The sequence below is a fragment of the Cheilinus undulatus genome, linkage group 16 (assembly GCF_018320785.1).
Source record: "Cheilinus undulatus linkage group 16, ASM1832078v1, whole genome shotgun sequence".
In the NCBI taxonomy this organism is placed as follows: Eukaryota; Metazoa; Chordata; class Actinopteri; order Labriformes; family Labridae; genus Cheilinus; species Cheilinus undulatus.
The window spans coordinates 31,812,540-31,831,528 of NC_054880.1; the positions used below are offsets into that span (position 1 = coordinate 31,812,540).

Below are 18,989 nucleotides of genomic sequence, written 5' to 3' on the forward strand. Positions count from 1 at the left end.
TTTTCTTTCTTTTTTTTTAATCATGAATTTTTTCTATCACATTAGGTACATTTTATTTACTTAAACAAATGCATTTCATTTGTCAACATCTAAAACCTCTAGCAGATGGTGCTAATACACGTCAAAGGAGATGCGAAAAACTCACCTATAGAACTATACACACATGTATACACAATAATAGGTATGAAAGAACAGTACAAAAATACCACATCACTGTTTAGACGAGGTAAAAAAAAAAAAGTTCAACTTGTAAAATACAGATAAGGGTTAGGGTTAGGGTCATTAATTCATTTTCTTTTGTCTGTCACTCTACCTTATGGAGGATGGGGTCAATGCAAATGGCTTGTAATGTTGCTGTTGTGGAGTTTAAGATGTTTTGCCATACGGTGGTTAACATTTCCAGTTCTGATTGAGCATTTGTGTTCCGCCCGTCTTTCCTCTAAATGTCTTTTTGTTCTGCCAATGCTTTGTAGCCAGGACACTGCAGCTCTCACTGACATTAGGCTAATCTTCACTCTATTAATGCCTTGCTGTTATCAACCTTGTCATTAGTGCATATGAGCTCTGCGCCTCTGCACACCAATGGGAATGTGTGGTGATAGGCCAACAACACACAAAGGGGAGCATTAAAGTTGACTTTTGTCTCATTTAAACAGTTTCAGTGCATGCAACTTTTTGTGCTTTAGCAAAGCATCACACAGCCCACCTGCCGCAGAAACAGCCCCATATATTTAAACACGGTCGTGCTGCACTGGCAACTACAGTTGACAAAACAGCAATTAAACCGTGATTTCTCTGTGGATGATTCTAAATGCAACATGTGAAACATCTCCTTTGTTACATTGTTTAATACGAGCATGGGGAAGTGCTTTAAAGAGAGCTTAATTTGATCAGGATCGTGGAGCGGTACATCATTCAGCTCACAGTGATGTCATTCCCAGCGCCAACATCCAACTTCTGAGGTAAATGGAGTAGAAGCCTTGGATGATGACTCGGTGCAACATTTTGGGCTTTTATAGAAAATCTGTACATATTTATGATTATTTTATTATGGCACCAGTTTCGAACCAGTACACCCAGGAACTCTTCTGTGAGGTATCAATGGAGCAGCAATGTGGCATGCAAATCAACACAAACACTGACACACCACAAATTATAACACTAAGATGTATGTATTTTCACCAGAGGCTTCCTTGCATCACAGACTTCTTGCCAGGTTATTTCTTTGTTTCAGGCTCACATCCAAGAGCCACACTTGGGTATTGACTCTCCAGTTGGGAACCACTCTTTTAATAAAGACAGGACTGCTGATTAAAAAAAATGATAAATATTTTATTAACAATGACATTAAATTAAAACCCTTTCTCTGGGCTGCTATTTTAATACTCTTGAAACTGAAAATGGGACAACACAGCATCACTGTAATCCAAGCTGCACTGATAAGAGATGCAAAACAAAGGTTGTTTTCTTGTTTCCCTGTAGACTTGACAGGGTTTATTTATTGCCATTATTAAAGCTGCTGTTTTTTATTGAAGCACTGAAATTTCAAGGCAACCCATGGTGTACCATTAAATATTTTAAATGTTGGTTGTGACTCTGCAGGTATGCAGATTTACAGTATTGTCTGTACATCAGTTTGGCATTATGTATCACAGAGTTCCATTTATAAGTATTGCTCCAATAAAAAGAAATATCTGCTACAAAATATTGTAGGACACAATTCATGTTTCCTGATAGTTAATAATAAACTGGCCTAAAATCATTAAAATGTCAATATGTTTGCTGTACAACAGTTTGAAGTATTAAAATACCAAAAAGATATAAAAAAATTAATTTAAATTAAAAAAATGAAAACACGATATTGAGTTCCGAGCCTTTAGGAGTTTAGACTGAAGAATGTTTGGTGCTTTTGGGTCCTGCAGGTCAAAACATTCTCTCGTGAAGGAGATGTCATGTCTGCCCACTAGTGTCCTGGATAATTTGGTGTGAAGTGCTCACCCTCGAGTAGTCCCAGTAGCTGAAGCTTTTCGAGATGCTACAGGAGAGAACAGCTGTTGGGTTGCATTAGGGTGTGCTTGGAATAGCTCCTCATGCTCATGTGAGCTATCTCAGGTACTCGTACATTTCTGCATCCAGAGACAGAAGACCTGCGTACGATAGCATGCTCACGAACCAGCGGGTCAGAGTCATTGATGCCATTTCCCATCTGTAAAGCAGTTATAAACATAACAGAATCAGAACTTAGAACAGGTTCCTAAACCTGCTGGGTCCTAAAAAATACAGTGGAGGCATGAAAATGGATTGGAAAATAGATTACAAGTACACAGCAGAACTCCAACCAAATATCTCAAATACAACCCAATTTCCTGAAAAGGTGGGATACTGCATAGTATATAGATGTTTTTTTAGGGATGCCCTTTTTCCATAATTTCAACTTCAGTGCTAAACTGAAAGATTTTACAGATCATTTTTTAATATGACAGAATCAGATGCAGAGTCACAATGTATATAATGAATAATGTATAATATATAATCTTACATTGAGGAAGTATAAAGTGACTACCAATAGAAATGATGTTGAGTTGTTGGATATTGAATTTTTACCTTAAGGCCAGCTCAAACTTAAAGCTCTCCCATGTTAACTTGGCCCAGCTGAAGATCCAGAGTCTGGTTAGCATCCCGGTCCTCTCCACCTGAATCTTCCCCCAGCCTCGCACCGCACTAAAAATGAGACATGCATTGTTTATTCTGAGCTTTAAGGTGATTTTATCCACTGACAACACTGTTCACTCAGGGACTTCTTTGCCTATGCTTCACTGACCGAACTTACCTCTTGGCCATGACAAAGTAGCGATCCACTGGTGCTCCCAGAGTGATGTTGATGCTGCGGACTGTGTTGATGTTCCTGAAGACGAGCAGCATGGGTCGAGGCATTGCCTTCAGCACCTGCATGATGCTTTCAAAGCGCTGCATGGCCATTTCACGCATGTAGGCTGTCTCCTCCCTGCTGAGGATGTTGGACAGACCCAGCTCGCGCATATTGATGGGTCGCTGCAGCAGCATCTCACAGAAGAGGAAGTATTCTGTAGTTTATTAGAAAGTTGATTTAGTTATAATTTCCAAATTAATTTATGGATCTGCTCAACACAGAAGCTACAACTACATTCACACTGCAGGCAAAAGTGGTCCAAATCATTTTTTGCCCAAATCTGAGGCAGAATCTTATCTGATCTGAATTTTTATTACAGTGTTAAAAGCACATGTCACAAAACATCTATTTTTTTCTCAACCAAATTTAGGCCATGCTAACCTCCTATGACCCAGCATCCTCATATGAGGACATTACATTTTGGGTTCCATTAGGTTTGGCTTCATTACTTTTTATTTTGCTGAACTTTGACCCATCCTTCATCCTTCTTGACACAAAACTGTTTACAGTACAAAAACTCTTTTGATACGGTTGCAGATTCAGCAAGTTTATTAATACTAACAAGCAGCAACACCGCTTAACAGCAAGTACTGGTATGAGGACAATTTACTGGTGAAAAGGATGGAAATAAAGCTTGGGCAGATTTTGGAAAAATTCCAACTGTTTACAAGTAAAACTAAGTATAAATGCTTATTGCATGTGGCATAAATTAGTCTACATTGATTTTTATTTGTATGCATACATTTCCAAAAAATATCGTAGAAAAAATTGTAAAAATGTGTACCTTGAATGTTTCTCAATATGTAGGCATAAAAATCTAATCGGTTTAACATTTTTTCTTTCAGGATATTTTCAACTCTTTTGTTGCATCAGTCTGGTAGAATTGCCCTTTCTGTAATGCACAATGCTGTCTTTACTGTGTTATACAGTAAAATTAACCGACTATTCTCATATAAGGACATTTTTTTCAAACTACCTGTTGAAATACATTTTTGAATTTCCCTCAGGATCTCTTGGCTTTCCCTCCATCGTTATTATACTTATCAGGTCCTACTAAACCAAGATAACTAGAAGACATAAAAAATGCATGCTAAATAAAAGCTCAGGTCTCATAACTCAAGTGTTGTGACAGTTGCGCACTGGCAGGACCGGTGGAGAATATGCTCTCACTCAATGAAAAAAAAAACATGGCAGACAGCTGACATGTACAGTGAGTTGCCTGACTAAAACTATCAGATCTGTGCAAAACAAATCAGAATGAAACATTCAGGCTTGCAGTGTGAACACAGCATATTTTTCCTTGAAAACCAGATCCCTAATTTGTATCTTATTTAGGCTTAGATATAAAAGTGACCCAATTCTGATCAGAAAAGTTAAGATTCTATTTGTCCTCTGCTGCGCAAACTGTCATACTTCAGGGGTGATATTCAGCATGCCCTACGTAAAGAAAATGTACCTTTGACACCAAGTGCATTGGAGTACTTCTGCATTGCAGCGTCATCTCGCAGGACTATGGACCTCCACAGCTTACAAAGGGCAACTCTGTCACTAAGGTAAAGGTCACATTTACAGGTGAGTAAAAAGTAAAGTACAGTCTGGAGTTCAAACAGACTCAGGTGAATCTTACCGTTGACTGAGGTATTCATACAAGCCGTGGTCCAGGAGCACCAACTCTGCCTTCTTATCAGGACCTGGTCTCACAAGAACTGCAATTGAAAAAATATAGAGTAACATATAATGATAGGAATATCCTCTCCCTAATATCTGGTTCTGGATGCTATGAAATGGAAATGATCATCAACATGATGTATGAGGTGAGGTTTAAGCAGATATCCAACTCCTTTAATCTGACATAAAAATGACATTGTATTAGAAACTGCTTGATGCTTATTATCAAAGAATATAAATTCAAATTCATTGCCAATCAGGCTTAACATGATATGAGAATTTTAAAGTTACATATTGGTAAAAACAAACAATATCAATACCTGTGTGACACTAGTGCAAAATGAATTCAAGTTTTAGGTACCAGGTACTGTGCTTTTGTTTTCTTTTTGGTGACCAACAAATGCAGGCAAACTGTTGGTGACACATTGGTGCATTTTAGACAGTGCTCTCTCAGTTTTGTGCCAAATACTACAGATTATTGAAATGATTAAATTAAAATAATGGCGATTGCAAAGTTTTAAACACATGGTATAGAGAAAGTAAGAAAGTATTGAAATTTTTGACACCCTTATAGCTAACCAACCTTTGTATTTGGAATTTTGTAGCCAGCCTATGTGCAGTGATGGGGCTAGCTATACGTATTTTATTTAAATTTTAAAAAGCATCTTTAAGACTTGTGCTTATATCCCATCTGCTGATATTCCCAAACTGATTTTATCTGTTACTGATATGAACAGTGCTTTCAGAAAGTATTCAGATCTCCTTCTCTTTTTCAGTTTTGGTTTGTTGCAGCCTGATGCTCACTCTTTTGTTTGAATTCAGTTTTTCTTATTAATTAATACTCAGTACCCCATAATGGCAAAGTGAAAACAGAATTTTAGACATTTTGCAAGTTAATGAAAATTAAGGCCTCACAACTGACAATGTATATCAGAGCAAAACCATGAGGTCAAAACTGCTGTAGAGCTCAGAGACAGGATTTCAAAAAAATTCTGCTCATTTGTCCAGAACATTGGAGGGCTGCAGTGATGGTTGTCCTTCAGTAACTTTGTCCCATATCTGCACATAGGATCATTGGAGCTAGGTCAGTGACCATAAGGTTCTTGGTCACCTCTCTTACAAAGGTCCTTCTCCCCTGATTGCTCAGTTTGCCTGGGCCACCAGCTCTTGGAAGAATCCTGGTTGTGTCAAAATTTTTCCATTTGAGAATTATCAAGGCCACTGTGCTCTTGGGAACCTTCAGTGCAACAGAATTTTTTGCAGCCCTTCCAAAATCTCTCCCTTGCAACAACCCCATCTCTGAGCTCTGCAGGCAGCTCGTTTGATCACATGCTTTGGTTCAGCTGACATAGCCAGCTGGTCCCTCTTAAAACTATGTATTCTATACATGCGGATAGTTATATTTCAGTTTTGAAGCTAATATCTGCCAGTACCAACATAATGCCAATTAAACTGTGCATCCCTATTTCTAATTTCATGCTCACTGTGCAGCTTTAATAATTCATTGTATCCTTAAGATGGACACAGTCATTAAGCATCACTAAGTTAAATGTCTAAAATGTACAGCACTGCACAACTTGGGTAACCTGGCCATTAAAGCTATACATCATTAATTATACATCATATAAAATTATGATGCCAAATTCCTCTCCAACTGATTGGCCACAGATGTCAGGATTTTACTGTACCAGTTTCCTGCTACATAAAGTTAGGCTTCTTTCATCCTGTGAGGGAACACTGTTTGAGCTGAATGCTAACTTCAGCATACTGTCACAAGAAACATGCACGTTATTATTCATAATCATATTCAGCAGGTAGAAAGCAACAGTTTAAAATGTTAAATACTGATACCGTTCAATCTCATTATTACATAGTATTTTACACACACAATGATACAAACCGTTTCCAGGATGAGGGTCAGCATGGATGAAACCCGTGTAGAATATTTGCTCAGCAAATGTTCGGATCAGTTTATCTGCGGTCTAGAAAACAAATATTAGTCGAGATCTTTCAGAAAGTGATTATATTCGATTCCACTTTGAATATAGTCTGCTGTGTAGAGTGCTTAACTCACATCTTTCAAACTTAATCCTTGTCTTTTAATTTCTTCCACATTGTTGATTTTGCAACCATGGCAAAACTCTGCTGTCAACACCCTCTTTGAATTGAAGAAAAACAGAGACAGAAATGTCAGAGGTCCAGTTAATATGGCTCAACAGTGACAGCCCATTTTTTCAGTGGCTCTGGTCCCAGAGATAAGTTTCCCATTCAGATTCTCCTTGAAACCCTCTGAGCCCTAATCTATTTTTTTAACCATTTTGTCTTGCATGGACTTTTTGTTTTAAGAAGCTTGTAAAACATCAACCCTGTGGTGCACAGTCAAGCTCTGACCATCATTTTCTTCAGGACAACCTGGGATTTAAAAATATGCCTGCTGCAGTAATGTCACATGAATTTTTAAAAAGTTATGGGACTATATAGACAAAAGAAAAAACTAAACTAAATTTTAAAAACAAAGATTTTTATTCATTAAACACAGTAAACATTAATCACTACTTTTTGCAGAAACTTGTTCTCCTATCTCTTTGTGGCCAAATAATTGAAAAAAAAAATAATAATTGTGTCATAAAGTCTTCAAGATAATAACATTTTTACAAAAACAAGTCCTTATGCTTTTGGGAATTTGAGTCATTATTTAAAGCAGTTCCTGTCTGCAGCAACTTGCAGGAACAAATTATAGCCTCTATGTGTCTCTTTCTCTATTATGAATAATTCAAGCTCTCTCCTCCGGTTTATAAATCTGTGCACATGGGCTGTTTGGCAAAGCATGGTGTGATGATGAAACAGCCTGTCATTGGTTGTCACCCAGTCATAATGTATTCTGGGATATAAACTGGCAATATGGCAGCGAACTAACCTGCTAACTGCAAAAATGATTTAAAAATGGATTACGGTATTAATGTCCAATATCGGAGTTACTGGTGTGGATTTAATCCTTAAAGACAAAGTAAAATACCTGAAGTCTCAGGCTTGATAGAAAACATTCTGTAAGAGCTACAAATGCGTGAATAGCGTCATTAGAATGGCACACTGGAGGGCTTTCAGAGTAAACTCTATGGTTCAAAATTTATTAAACTCTGGATAAAACATCTCTTCTTGTTGTATATGACAACACTGTCCTTGTAGGGTTAACATTTATGAAAATACTCAAATAAATGTTATGAATCCTAGAACCAAGCCAATCAGCAACCCTGATAACCATTACAATAAAAATGTTATCTGATGTAAAAACAACACTGGAAACTAAGATTAGGGTTAAGGCATAAGACTGAATACATAGTCTTTTCCACAGTTTCACAATCCAAGCCTACCTTGGATGGTTGTGACATCATGGCTAATAATCAAGTCCTTTATAAAGAAAAATTTGATCTTTACTTTCCATATTTATCATAGCTCACCTTACTAGTTTGCTCCCAGAAAACTTTGGGTACAACAACAAAACTGAAGTGCTTCAGCTCCTTTGCACACCTCTCAGAATTTCTGGCCTCATTTTCAAAGTCCAGCTCCTGTGCCAATGTGCCTTTTAGGTCCTAAAGAAAGTAAAACAAAAATCAATATTGACCTGCCATCTTCCTCAGAAAGATATTTAAAGCAGGTTAAAAAATATATCTAATATCTGTTCTCTGACCTTAAGAACCCATCGGAATCCAAAACTGGGGTGCATGAACTTCACAATATCCAGCAGGATCTCCAATGTTCTGATGTCACCATCAAAACGATCCCTGAGGTCAATGTACTGCACCTATAAGGGACAGAATATCAAAAATCAAGGATGAAAGATTAAGCTGAAGAATCAAACCATTGTTGGCTTATTGGCCCCACATAAAAAAAACAGGTAAACCCAAGATTTGCAATGAAAAATGCTGTCATCAAATTAGACTCAGCCGACCACCACAATGGCAATCAACCATCAGCAATCACAAAATATTCTTACATATGCTCTAAGGTAAGTTACTGCGCCCATTCAGCATCTACATCATATCAATTTTCAGTCTTTCAGTGCTGTGCTTGATTTTACAAGCCAAAAACTGATGTTCATTTTCATCTTACCTTCACAGCAACAGGAGTCCCATCAAAAAGCTCTGCCTTGTGAACCTGGGCCAGGCTGGCAGCAGCGATGGGATCATAGTCAAATGCTTTAAAAAGCTGATCTGGCGTTTTGTTGAAGTCTTCTTGGAAGAGAGCATCCACCTTTCACAGAGAAAAAACAAAATCCTAAGATGTCCTGTCTCACAGGATCATGTGCTTTATTTGTGCTGCAGTCCTCACCTCTTTGTACCTCCTGTTCAAGGCTTTGTCTTCAAGTATTTGTAAGGTTCGGATGTACTCAGGGGGTAAGAGGTGGTTGAAGGAGCACAGACCTTGGCCTAGTTTGATGTATATTCCGCCATTCCTTATGGCTCCTTCCACCATGCACTCTGCTGCCCTCTGGTGGCATGCTGACATCTCAGTGAGGTAGGATGGGCTGTTCTAGCAGGGGAGGACAGCAGTGAGACATGATTGCTCTTATAATATTAGACCTTGCACACCCATAGAAGTGATAGAACAGAGCAGCAACAACAGCTCAAGATGTAACCTTTTTAAAATGTTTGTTTTAGCATTCAGTGCTCAGTGGACTGTCACAGAGAAAATTAGGCTGTGTCCATTTAACTTAAACATGGCTCACACCAGCCTTGACCTTTGTGTGTTTTCTGAAATACACTGTAGTCCTTCTACTGCTGCACTGAAACTGAAAGCCATGGCTCTTGACGCTTTATTTACCTTTGAAGTGGATGTTAATTATTCCGTGTTTTCTTTGGTTTCATATACAGACCTCCTCTACAGGATTTGTGAAGGTCTCTTCAGAGCTGCTTTTACAACTTGAAATTAGGACAAAAAAATTGTCTTTTTTTTTTTTTTTTTCAAAATAAACCCTGTTTTCCTCTGCATTGTTGAAAAACCCTGGTTGAGGCAACTTTATTATCAGTGCTGGATTACGGTGATAGGACAGTAAGAGAAAAATTATTATGCAGATTCAATGTAGCCTGAATAAAATGTCATGTGTTCACATGTGACATCAAGGAAATGAAAATTCAGCTTTTAAAGAGAAACTTGAAGAAATCCAGTTGTGAGGACGAGAATTTCTCCCGCTATTTCAGCAATATAAAATAGATATAACAGGTAGAATCATGACTGTTTTAACTTCATCACTCAAAATCTACTCCTCTTATACCACTTCTGTTAAAAACAGACTGTCATTTGTCTTTACACTATACAACAGAAAAGTATAAGGAATCAGATAGCTAAGGAGCTTTGGATTGAAAAATATGACATATATCTGTTCTTCTTTGGTAACTTGTTACTTTTCTGTCCTATCAAATGTGCATTAACATGCACATTTGCTAAGATGTTTACTTTTAATGTTTACTGAATTTTTATACAAACAAGCGCATAGTTCCTGTGCTGCTAATTTGGTTTAAAGTTACTTTACAATATGAAACTTACCTCATCAACACCATGAAGAGACACATTGGTAGTCCACCAGTAATCCACAGAGATGAAGATTCCCACAGAGAGAGATCTAAGGACACATAAATGAAGCGGTTGCTTCTACCTTAATGGTTTGAAATGTACTTAAAAGACATCAACTATAATCACTGTCAAAAAGATATCACGATCAACAGAGAGGTCAGCAAACACTGGGATTCTGCTAAATGTTCATTTGAGAGATGAAGCATTGTGCAAGTCAAAATATAGGCCTAAAGTATAATGTGCTTCAAGAGAATGAATTAGCTAAACTTTTACATGTTTGACTAAAATATAAAAACTGGAAAACTGTCAGTCTTTCTCATTAAAGGCCCTGCTTATTGAAATCCCTGGTGAACTGTGTCCTCTCATTACAAATACATATTTTGTTATGTGGCATTTTAAATGAGTGCATCAAGAGATGCCCCGATTGTGTTGAACCAATCATTAATAGCCAATTTCTATAAAAAACATGAAATCAGCTGATTGCATTGATAATGAATGCAGTTTGTGCAATTTAATTAAATATAAAGCGAAACTGCCAATCCATTATTATTGACCACATTTTGAACCAAGTGAAGCGACCTCTATTGTTGGCTTTAAAATAACCATGTCAACTTTGCTGCTGCTGCAGGTAAATGATGTTCCACTTGAGACAGCCATAGCTTAATAAACCATGGCAGGCATCAAGAATGACTTTTGTGGTCCTGATGAGTGACCTCTTTTGAACTTTAATAGCTCACGATGGCTGATGTTAGCTTTGACAAATGTCATAAACATAAACACTTAACCTAATTTCTCTTTACTTTGACCTAATTCTATGAGCATACATTTGAATTCATGAGGTGTAAAAACACACCTGAGGAAGCGACCAAATCCCTCTATCACAATCCTCATCTTTCTTCTTCCTTTTTGATCTGAAGCTGCATATTTGACTCCTACTGCCACAGGTACGCCGATGGAGAGGCCAGCGAGTGTCTTCCAAAACAACCCTCTGTGCTTAGCTTCCCTGGAAAGAGGAACAGAACGTCCATTACATCAAAGAAGAAGTATTGCTCATCTGTGATTTTAGCCTGGGTGTTGTATTATACCTCAGTGAGCTGAAGGATCTTGTTGTTTGTAGAGAAGGGCCCGAATGTGGACATCTTCTAAGCAGAGCCATGTGACGGAAACACAACCTTAACTGAGGAGAAAAAGACATCTGTAGACAGAACTAAAAACATGGGAAGTTAACCATGAACCAAACTATTTTGGAAGATGATCTTATCTGCATTAACTTTAAACTGATGTGACAATAAAGGGGGTTTAAGGACACTACTCTAACAACATATCCATTATCATCTGACAGATAGAACAGTTATTGTACTTGCCAAATCTTTAGTAGGAATTTTTCAACAGAATAGCATTGGATTTTTGCAGCTAATCTACCAGATAAACAGTATCAGTGAAGCTCTGAGCAAAACATTTTGAGCACAAGGTCTAATTACAGTGCAGAAATGACAACACCATTGTATCCCTCTGGCATCTCACTGGAAAATGAGTTGACTTTCCTGGTTCCATCTGATCTAATCTGAACTTCCACTCCATGAAGCACAGAGCCACAAATTGGATTCAAGCTAGGGCTGCTCAATCATGACAAAAATCATGATCACTATTATTTTCACTGATGTCAAGATTATGATTATTGAACACAATTACATATATATCACTTTCAGTGTGAATTTCCAATAGCTCAGTAACTGGCTGTGCTGAACATCACAAGAGCACTCTGCTCAACGTTTTAGGTTGTCTGTCCATCCATCTGAGCTATTTTTATTCACACAATATCTTGAGAATGCTTCAAGGAATTTTCTTCAAACTGTGCACAACTTTAAAATAATTCCAGGATGAACTGATTTAGTTTTGGAGGCCAAAGTAACTGGACCTCATGTTCATCATTTTTTTGTGAACCTAATATCTCAACAATGTTTTGGGGGAATTTCTTCAAACTGTGTCCACACTGACCCAAGCTAAATTGAATACATTATGGAGGTACATCAAGGTCAAAACTACCTCAGTCCTTCTTCTTGACCTACCACTGTAACTTTATCTTCTTGCAAATGTTTACCTAGCAGAGGCATCGAACCACCAGGCAGTAATTTTATTTATTTATTTATTTATTTTGGTTGTTGTCAATGCTGATCTGGGACAATGATATCTCTCATATCAATGATGAGCATTCCACACAGCTGGAATGCCCAGCAATCCATATACTCCTGCTTTCTAGCAGATGAAGGGAATGTTTTTAGTTTGCTGGGTTGTTTTTCAAAAGAACACTTTACATTGTCTTAGGTTTGATTGAAAATTAGATATTTCTCTCAGTGTTTGTTTTTCAAATGGTGGCAGATTTTGACAAATTTTTGCATTCACAAGTATTTCATTTCATACTCCATCTTCTGCAGGCAGTTATTGACGATGCTTTCCTTCCAAAATATTCTCACGTACATATTTTTGTGTACTTACCAAAGGCAGTCCAGGGTCTCAACCTTGCCTGTTTCTACATTTCTTATTTTACCAGTTTTAATGTTTATATTCAAGCCCTGTGCGAATATTCTTATAACTTCCCCAGGTAGGATGCTGTATCTTTTTGAATAGCAACCATTTATTGATTATTTTCATTAACGACTACAATCTTGATTAATAATATGAGCCTAGACAGTGTGGTTGAGATATGCCGAGTGAGTGTTTATGTTTGTATATGCCTGCTGGGAAGGAAGCAGAAGGTTATGGGGGGATTCTAGATCAAGGTCAGTATGGTCAGCTGGGGTACTTAGTTGTTTTTGTTCCTTGTCTGCATCTGAGGGACAAAATGTCTCCAGTGCAGACAAATTGATGTACAGATAGCAGTAGTGTCAGGGACCTATGTACTAAAATATCAAACAAACTCTGACTATCACACAGTGCTAAACCAGTCTCAAAAACATGCCTCTTGTGTGGGATTAGAAGGAACAGTTAGATGTTGGCTATTTTTTTCTGTCTAATCTAATCAGCAGTGGTAATTACCAGTAAGACATTCACTGACAGGTTTCTTATTTGGGACTGCTGCTCTCACCTGTCAAACCACTAAAACACAGTGACAACAGAAATGGTGAAACAGTCAACCGACCTTGACATTTTTATGTTTTAAATATCAAAACGTAACATTAATATATCCAGTTTTTCTATAACAAACACAAAATGAAGTTTAAAGTCTTAAACAGGCTCTTTACATCGTTAGTATCTGTGGCTAACATAACTGGCTAGTTATTGTTGACGCTAACTTGGCTAGCTGTTGGTCAGTTAGCTAACTTTAGCTGCCCCGACTAACGTTGTAAAACCCAACCCGAAAATGATTAAAAGCTCGTTTATTTACCACTCTGTTGGTCTCTCCCTGCATGTTGTCATGGATAAAACTGAATCTGGTCAAATGGATGTGTCACTCTCAGGGTGTCTTTCTCAATGTGATAAACTGCAAGTACCACCTACTTCTGAATCGGGGCGGGCGACTAACTAGGAAGAGAGAACCCATAACAAGAGGAGTACGTCCACTGACTTCCGTTTTCGCTTAAAGCTTACTGTTTAAGATCCGCTGTTTGTAACAGTAAAGTTTCGACTTTTTTCTCGTCATTTCGATTTTGCTCTCGAAATGATATACCTACTTTATTATCGAAATTTCAACTTTACTCTCTACATTTCGACTTTAATCTCTAAATGTCCGGCATTGTTTTTTTTTATTTAACCTTCATGTGTGTCCCTAATCACTAATCGTCATCTGTAGAAAGGAATCGCCCTTCGTGGTTTTATGGGACACTGTCAAAGGCAGTTTAGCCTAGATTTATGAAATTTGGTGTGTGGATGCAGCTCGGGAGATCTACAAAAAACAGTGGGACCATAACCTAACACTCCAGATGGATTTGTTTCACACATCCATCTAGTAAACCTCTCATAGACAGCGTTTGGGAAAGGGCAGAGCCTTTGAAAAAAAAACTCGGAGGGTGACTGGATGAATGTTCTGTCTGTCACATCCTTTTGGGCCAATCAGAGCAAAAAAAAACATGTGACATAGCTGCAATCAAGCTGCGCCCCCATGCCAAGGAGTAAACTCCATAGAGAACTGCATAACGCGAACCATGGCGACTGTAGACATGTCAGTACACGACTTTTGTCGTTTTTGAAAAGAAAACACCTCACTGCTGTTCTTTGGTCTTTTAACAAAGAAACGTCATCAAGTTATGATAAAACTGGCGCTTTAGCAGCATCCACGCTAATGTCTTCTGCCATAACTACACCGGCGTCTTGTTGCTGCTTGCTTACGTCACGATTCCACCGCGCCTTAACGCTGATTGGTTCTGTCACTTCCTAACCAGGCCCAAACGGTTCAGATGGGAGCTTTGCAAGACAGATTGGCTGGTGAGAAACACAGAAATGGGCGCATCCATCTGCTTTGCAAGGTTAGTGGGACCATGTTTCCATCTCAAACAGGAAATGTGCTATTTTGAATAAACCAGCTAAAATTGGGCCTGTCCAAGTGTCCTACTTGATCTTACTCAATTTTTACTTTTTCCTGGAGATATATGAGACCTTGATGATGAAAAGTTCTTTAGGACTTTGTCATTAGTTGAAAGGCGGTGGCGAGCCCTCGAATTTGCATATTATTGACAAACAGGGAGTTGCTTACACGTCAGCTGTGCATTGTCCAATTGGACTCAGACTTCCTGTATTTATGAAGGATCCATAGCTGCACACATTAATATAGACAGATTCATCATACATCATAGGGCCTCCTATGGCAAGGTTTATGGTGCAAGCTGCTGTTTTAAGACAATCCATCAACGTCAAATTAGTGCCAGAGAGGCCTAAAGCCGTTGATCTATGCCGGTGCAAAAATGGACTTTCCATCAGAGGGTGTGGCCTTGGCGGCGTGACCTACAAAACAAATGCCATGATGTCATGTATTTTTAAACCTTAATAACTATATTATTGTACGTATACATTATTGTGACTGAACCAATTTTGTGTGCTTTAAACAGTTCAGGCCAGAACACATAAATGCTTGAAATATAGAAAAATATATAGCGCCAACCTCTGGCAACAGAAAGTCACTGCTCCTAAAATTTACCTGGCAGATCCTTATTGGTTGGCAAAATCATGCTATAATTTGCTCAGGTAGTTCCCAAGACATTGACCTTACCCATTTTTGATGGCCAAAAGTATATGTTTTACTTGGTACAAAAATTCTCAGTGGTATATTGAGATGATTAATATGATTTTTGTGGGTGGACGTGGCTTATTGGCTCAGTGGCGTTCCCTACAAAATAAAAAAAAAGAGCCCTTGGCACACATAACATTGGATTTTGAAACTTAATGGACTTGTAGATCATCTCTTTACAAAAAAAAAAAACCTTGGACTCAAGACAGATTGGCCAGTGAGAAACAAGGAAACCGGCGTATCCATCTGCTTTGCAAGGTTACCAAAATGTATCAATTACAGTGAAATGAGAAAAATAATATATATAGATGCATGCCGGCTCAGGGCTTCCATTTCATCATAAACTTCTGACCACAATTTTTTCAAGGCATACATTCATGCCCCACTTTTAGGTCCTGACCCACTTGTTGAGAACCACTGGCTCAAGAAATGGCCTGCCATAGAATTTACCGTTTGATATTTCAAATTTCGGTTTTTAATCTACTGTCTGTGCAAGAATGTAAAAATATTTTAACCACCAAAATAAAATAAAATACAGTACAATAAAATAATAAAAAAAAAGATACCTCGTGTAGTAGGCTTAAAACAAGATTTTTTCCACATGTAATTAGGAGCTCTTTACTAAACTTTAAAGATAATTATCAAAATTCTGAGATAAAGATCTCAAATCGACAAGATATGGGTAAAAGAAATGCGCGCCATTAAGACGTGTTCTTGTAGTTGTATCAGTTGACATCAACTGGATGTTGTAACAAATAATCAACAGTACGTTATTATTTAGGGCACAAAAATATTCCACTTAACCTCGACGTTTGCTTTAAGCCGAGTGTGCTTTAAAATGCACTTTTCAAGGTAGCCTACTCTATTACAGTGGTTCTCAACTTGTCCTTAGGACCTCATCTCCTAAAAGAGAAATTGTTTTCCAGATTTCAATATTTCAACAAAACGAATTTATTTAACGATAAAAGATGCAGCTTGGACTCTAAATGGAACAAAACTTGACAGAAAAACAAATCAGCAGGATAACGCAAACATGTTTGATAAGTGCATCATTAGTCGAGGGAAGCCCTGGGGAAATACATATTTTTAAACACCACTTCACTATATGATAACATGTAAATTTGGGCAATGTTGTAGAAATACTTTGACATTACCTCATTATCACAGGAAAAAAACAACATTGTTTTCCCATGTTGAACCATAGGCTGTAATAGTAATTGTTCACACTATGTGGAGCACCCAAAGACAATTAAGGACGCCGCAAGAGAGGTTGTTAGGTTATTATCTCTGCCTTGCATCATATTACATCACAGGCCTCTGGGGTCCCCACCTCAAGCTTAATAGAAAGTCTCAGCAGAAGAGACAGTCAAATTTTGCCCCACATCAAAGGAAGTTAAATCAAAATATAGTTTATTAAAGTTTCTTGCTGTACATGCATAGCTGTCACTGTGGAGTTTTTTAAATTACAAATATCATGCTAGCAAAACTTATCCAATACGACACCAGAAACACAGAATAGCCTTCAAAAGAAAGGGTATAATGTGATCTCTGATAAACAAAATAGGCTGCGTAAGGAATGATCATATCAGAAACACTCGGTACACTCTCGTAAAATTTCACAACGCATGCAACGAGATGACTGTTGTAAAACTTAACCACGTGGTGATAATATTTTATTAGATGTTTTATTTTGAAACCTGTGGAAAATTGATGTCATCTTGCTGTTTGCATCGTCCACCGGATGCTGTAGCGGCTCCTGTCGCTGCGGTATTGCGCTTTCCTGTTTACGGGCGGGAAGAGCGAACCAAGCTGACTGTGGAAGCTTCAGTGATCGAATTGGCCGCACATTTCTTCTAATTTCCTCTGCAGTTGGGAGTTTACATATTTAAATGCTAGACGGGACACTGCGAGGTCTAGTGCACAGGTTATAAGCGGTCCATTTAGGAACATTAACGGGATTTTTGTTAGTACAGGGCAGATGGAGGATCCTCCTGCAGATTCTGGCGGTGGTGACGGCGGTGCAGCAGCTGAGGGCCCCGTGGTGCAGGTGGCAGATATCTGCTGGCCAACCGGGGCTCTCCCTCTGCGACTTCTGGAGTGGAAAGTCAAACCCGGGGCTCTTGTTAATGTGGACTCTGTGCTTGCACTGTGTGCCCCCATACCTCAGGAGAGGGGGTCAGAGGCTCCCAGGCTGCCTGAGAAGAAGGTGAAATCGGACCGAGCTGGAGTAGTTAAGGAGCTATGTTGTCAACTTGGACAAGTCATACACCCGGGGTAAGTCGCCGTTCCCGGTATAAGGCATGCTTGCTGCTTGGGTAAACTAAAAGAAGCATGTCATTTGTGGTTTTCGCACCACTTTGCTAGTCACTGACTTCTCCCGCAGTGCAACGTTAGCTAGCTAACAAGCTAACATTGCTATATGTTTAGGTAAGTTAAGGTTAGCTTATTTGCTAGCCGATGTTACGGTATAAAGAGTGACCGTGTTGACTAGGGACTTTTAGCCGAACGTGTTTGTTGTTGTCGTCAGACGCTGAAGACACTCTGAAGTGCCCAAACGATTACATGTAGTTTAGATTTGTACTAGTGACATCTGATATTTTTACGTTATAAGTATGATTCATAAAATCGATGTTTCAGCATTCTACGACAACCACTGACAGATTCGGCTGATAGTCACCAGTTAGCACGGTCACTTGTTAAACTGTAACACCATGCTCCATCTAACGCTCACAGTACTTGCTTGTTTCACTATCAAGTTAGTCAAAATAAACAAAAAACTCTTGACCAGTGTTTGCCGTATTTCAAAATAAGTTTGTATTTATACAAAAATGGCCTCTCAAGCCTGAAGTTTAAATAATAATAGCATGGCTACAAGAAGAAAAACACATTTCTGAGCTTTTATTTTGAAGGCGAAGTCGAGCAAAGCGTCATCTGTTTTGATTGTGTTGATGGTGTTGACGCACCTTACACTCGCGTGCACATAATGTGAACAAGCCATGAAGGTTGGCTGCACTGACAGAGAGCTGCTATGAGTTAAAAGTGTTCCTTTACGTTGCCGTTGACCTCTTAACATGAGCCTGTCGTTGTTCATCCTACGTCTAAATTCCCGGTTATAATAAAAGACAAAGAAAAGAAACGGGTATTTACCTGCAAGAACGCCAAAACGAGCGATGTCACCAGCAAACATTTAAGTTCTAGCTTTTGAGTTCCACTTATTTCAGGCGCTTATAATCAAACCACTCCGTAGAGTGTACATTTCTGGCATTTTAATTTAAAGGGCTCGTTCCACTTTATTGCTAACTTTAAATTACTTAAATGTATTAGAATGTCTGAAGCTGCTTGTTTTGACAGTAGAGTACCCCGAGCTGAAAATAACAACTGGACAGTGCGTTAAAATGTATTACTACTGAAACCGGAATTTGGGTGTTTGAAGGAGAGCATTTGCAAAGGGAAAGCCCCAAAGGACCACGTATTAAAAGTTAGTTTATAATAATGTTGTTAAAAAGGCCTGTCACAGGTACGTGTGTAGTATACATATAAAACAAATATGTTGAGTGCAACTTGTTCTTTTGGAAATGAACCAGCATTTACCGTTTACTC

At 38.4% G+C, this 18,989-nt stretch overlaps 2 protein-coding genes across 5 annotated transcripts in view; one reads left to right on the forward strand and one right to left on the reverse strand.

Moving 5' to 3' along the window:
• Window positions 1-1,235: 1,235 nt before the first annotated feature.
• adck5 (aarF domain containing kinase 5) lies at window positions 1,236-13,671 on the reverse strand. Of its 3 annotated transcripts, none has more exons than XM_041808048.1 (15): window positions 13,554-13,671; window positions 11,254-11,345; window positions 11,022-11,171; window positions 10,142-10,217; window positions 8,927-9,127; window positions 8,708-8,848; window positions 8,286-8,399; window positions 8,056-8,187; window positions 6,672-6,755; window positions 6,498-6,579; window positions 4,557-4,635; window positions 4,386-4,477; window positions 2,831-3,083; window positions 2,605-2,721; window positions 1,237-2,206 (listed from the first exon to the last, which is right to left on the reverse strand). In XM_041808048.1, the coding sequence occupies exons 1-15, from the start codon at window positions 13,575-13,577 to the stop codon at window positions 2,104-2,106; spliced, it is 1,740 nt and encodes a 579-aa protein (XP_041663982.1). In that variant the 5' UTR covers window positions 13,578-13,671; the 3' UTR covers window positions 1,237-2,103. The 3 variants fall into 3 exon arrangements, with proteins under 3 accessions (XP_041663983.1, XP_041663982.1, XP_041663981.1); XM_041808047.1 differs by having other exon boundaries at window positions 11,254-11,340; window positions 13,554-13,618; XM_041808049.1 differs by lacking the exons at window positions 11,254-11,345; window positions 13,554-13,671 and having other exon boundaries at window positions 1,236-2,206; window positions 8,927-9,122; window positions 11,022-11,069.
• Window positions 13,672-17,177: 3,506 nt separating this feature from the next.
• The window catches only part of ctdp1 (CTD (carboxy-terminal domain, RNA polymerase II, polypeptide A) phosphatase, subunit 1), a 102,614-nt gene continuing 100,802 nt past the window's right edge, over window positions 17,178-18,989 (forward strand). For both annotated transcript variants that reach the window (XM_041809297.1, XM_041809298.1), the window contains exon 1: window positions 17,178-17,663. In XM_041809297.1, coding sequence (XP_041665231.1) covers window positions 17,368-17,663 — 296 coding nt within the window. In that variant the 5' untranslated portion in view covers window positions 17,178-17,367. The remainder of the gene's footprint in view (window positions 17,664-18,989) is intronic.

Excerpts from the sequence above, each read along its gene's own strand:
- adck5 (XM_041808047.1), bottom strand. The coding sequence starts at position 13,585 with ATGACAACATGCAGGGAGAGACCAACAGAGTG. Across the intron at positions 11,172-11,253 it reads AGATCCTTCAGCTCACTGAG|GGAAGCTAAGCACAGAGGGT; the intron begins GTATAATACAAC and ends TCCTCTTTCCAG. Across the intron at positions 6,756-8,055 it reads TCTGGGAGCAAACTAGTAAG|AGGGTGTTGACAGCAGAGTT; the intron begins GTGAGCTATGAT and ends TTCAATTCAAAG.